This window comes from Branchiostoma floridae, chromosome 17, assembly GCF_000003815.2.
Source record: "Branchiostoma floridae strain S238N-H82 chromosome 17, Bfl_VNyyK, whole genome shotgun sequence".
In the NCBI taxonomy this organism is placed as follows: Eukaryota; Metazoa; Chordata; class Leptocardii; order Amphioxiformes; family Branchiostomatidae; genus Branchiostoma; species Branchiostoma floridae.
This window is the reverse complement of record NC_049995.1, coordinates 18,222,275-18,223,174: the sequence shown is the minus strand read 5'-3', so window position 1 is coordinate 18,223,174 and position 900 is coordinate 18,222,275. Positions and strand designations below refer to the sequence as shown.

The 900-nt window shown below is 46.0% G+C and overlaps 1 protein-coding gene across 1 annotated transcript in view; it reads left to right on the top strand.

Moving 5' to 3' along the window:
* Window positions 1-205: 205 nt before the first annotated feature.
* LOC118404444 (uncharacterized protein ZC84.1-like) overlaps window positions 206-900 on the top strand; it is a 3,647-nt gene continuing 2,952 nt past the window's right edge. Inside the window, exons 1-4 of the mRNA XM_035803520.1 lie at window positions 206-233; window positions 281-418; window positions 617-726; window positions 858-900. Coding sequence (XP_035659413.1) covers window positions 206-233; window positions 281-418; window positions 617-726; window positions 858-900 — 319 coding nt within the window. The remainder of the gene's footprint in view (window positions 234-280; window positions 419-616; window positions 727-857) is intronic.

Here is a 900-nt window from a genome sequence, read left to right as displayed (position 1 = left end):
GTGATATTTATAGATAGCAAAGAAATCGTGGAAGCGCTAGCGCCCTGATCGGGTTTTTGAAATGTTGTTTAGGGCAAGGATCTCCCATCACAGCTCCCTTGCAATTACAAAACCTTGTTTGCTGACCTAATGTCCCTAAAGAACAACTACTACGTATACTTCATATGAACTGCAGAAGGTACTGTTATGTATTCACAGACCCCCAATGTCCACCCTTACAACACTTTCTGTTCGTCAGGAGATACGTACCTGCCTAATTACTATCGTTTTGTCCCCACAGTAACAAAACCCTACTGTCCGTCCGGAGACCCTTTTCTGCTTAACTACTTCTGCGGGCGGGGCGGCGAGCGCTGCCCTCCAAGATATTATTGCGAGATCGAATCTGCTGACCGCTGGGCTGTGTGCTGTCCTACAGGAGGTAACAATTTTACTTAAACATCAGTCAGAGATTCTCCCTTCTTCTGTACTCTGCTCAGTCATATTCAAAGTTTTACAGACCCCTACTATTTGTCCGAAGATCTTAATCTGCCTACCTTCTACTGTTATGTCTCCACAAAACCCTTATGTCCGCCCGGATACCATTTTCTGCCTAACTACTACTGTTATTTCTCCACAGACCCCTACTGTCCGTCCGGAGACCCTTTTCTGCCTAACTACTACTTTTATGTGTGCAGAGACCCCTACTGTCCGCCCGGAGACCCTTATCTGCCTAACTACTACTGCTATGTCTCCACAGACCCATAATGTCCATCTTGAGACCATTACCTGCCTAACTACTATTGTTATGTCTCCACAGAACCCTACTGTACTTCAGAAATCCCTTACCTGCCTATTTACTACTGTTATGTCCCACAGAGCCCTACTGTCCATCCGGAGACCCTTACCTGCCTAACTACTACT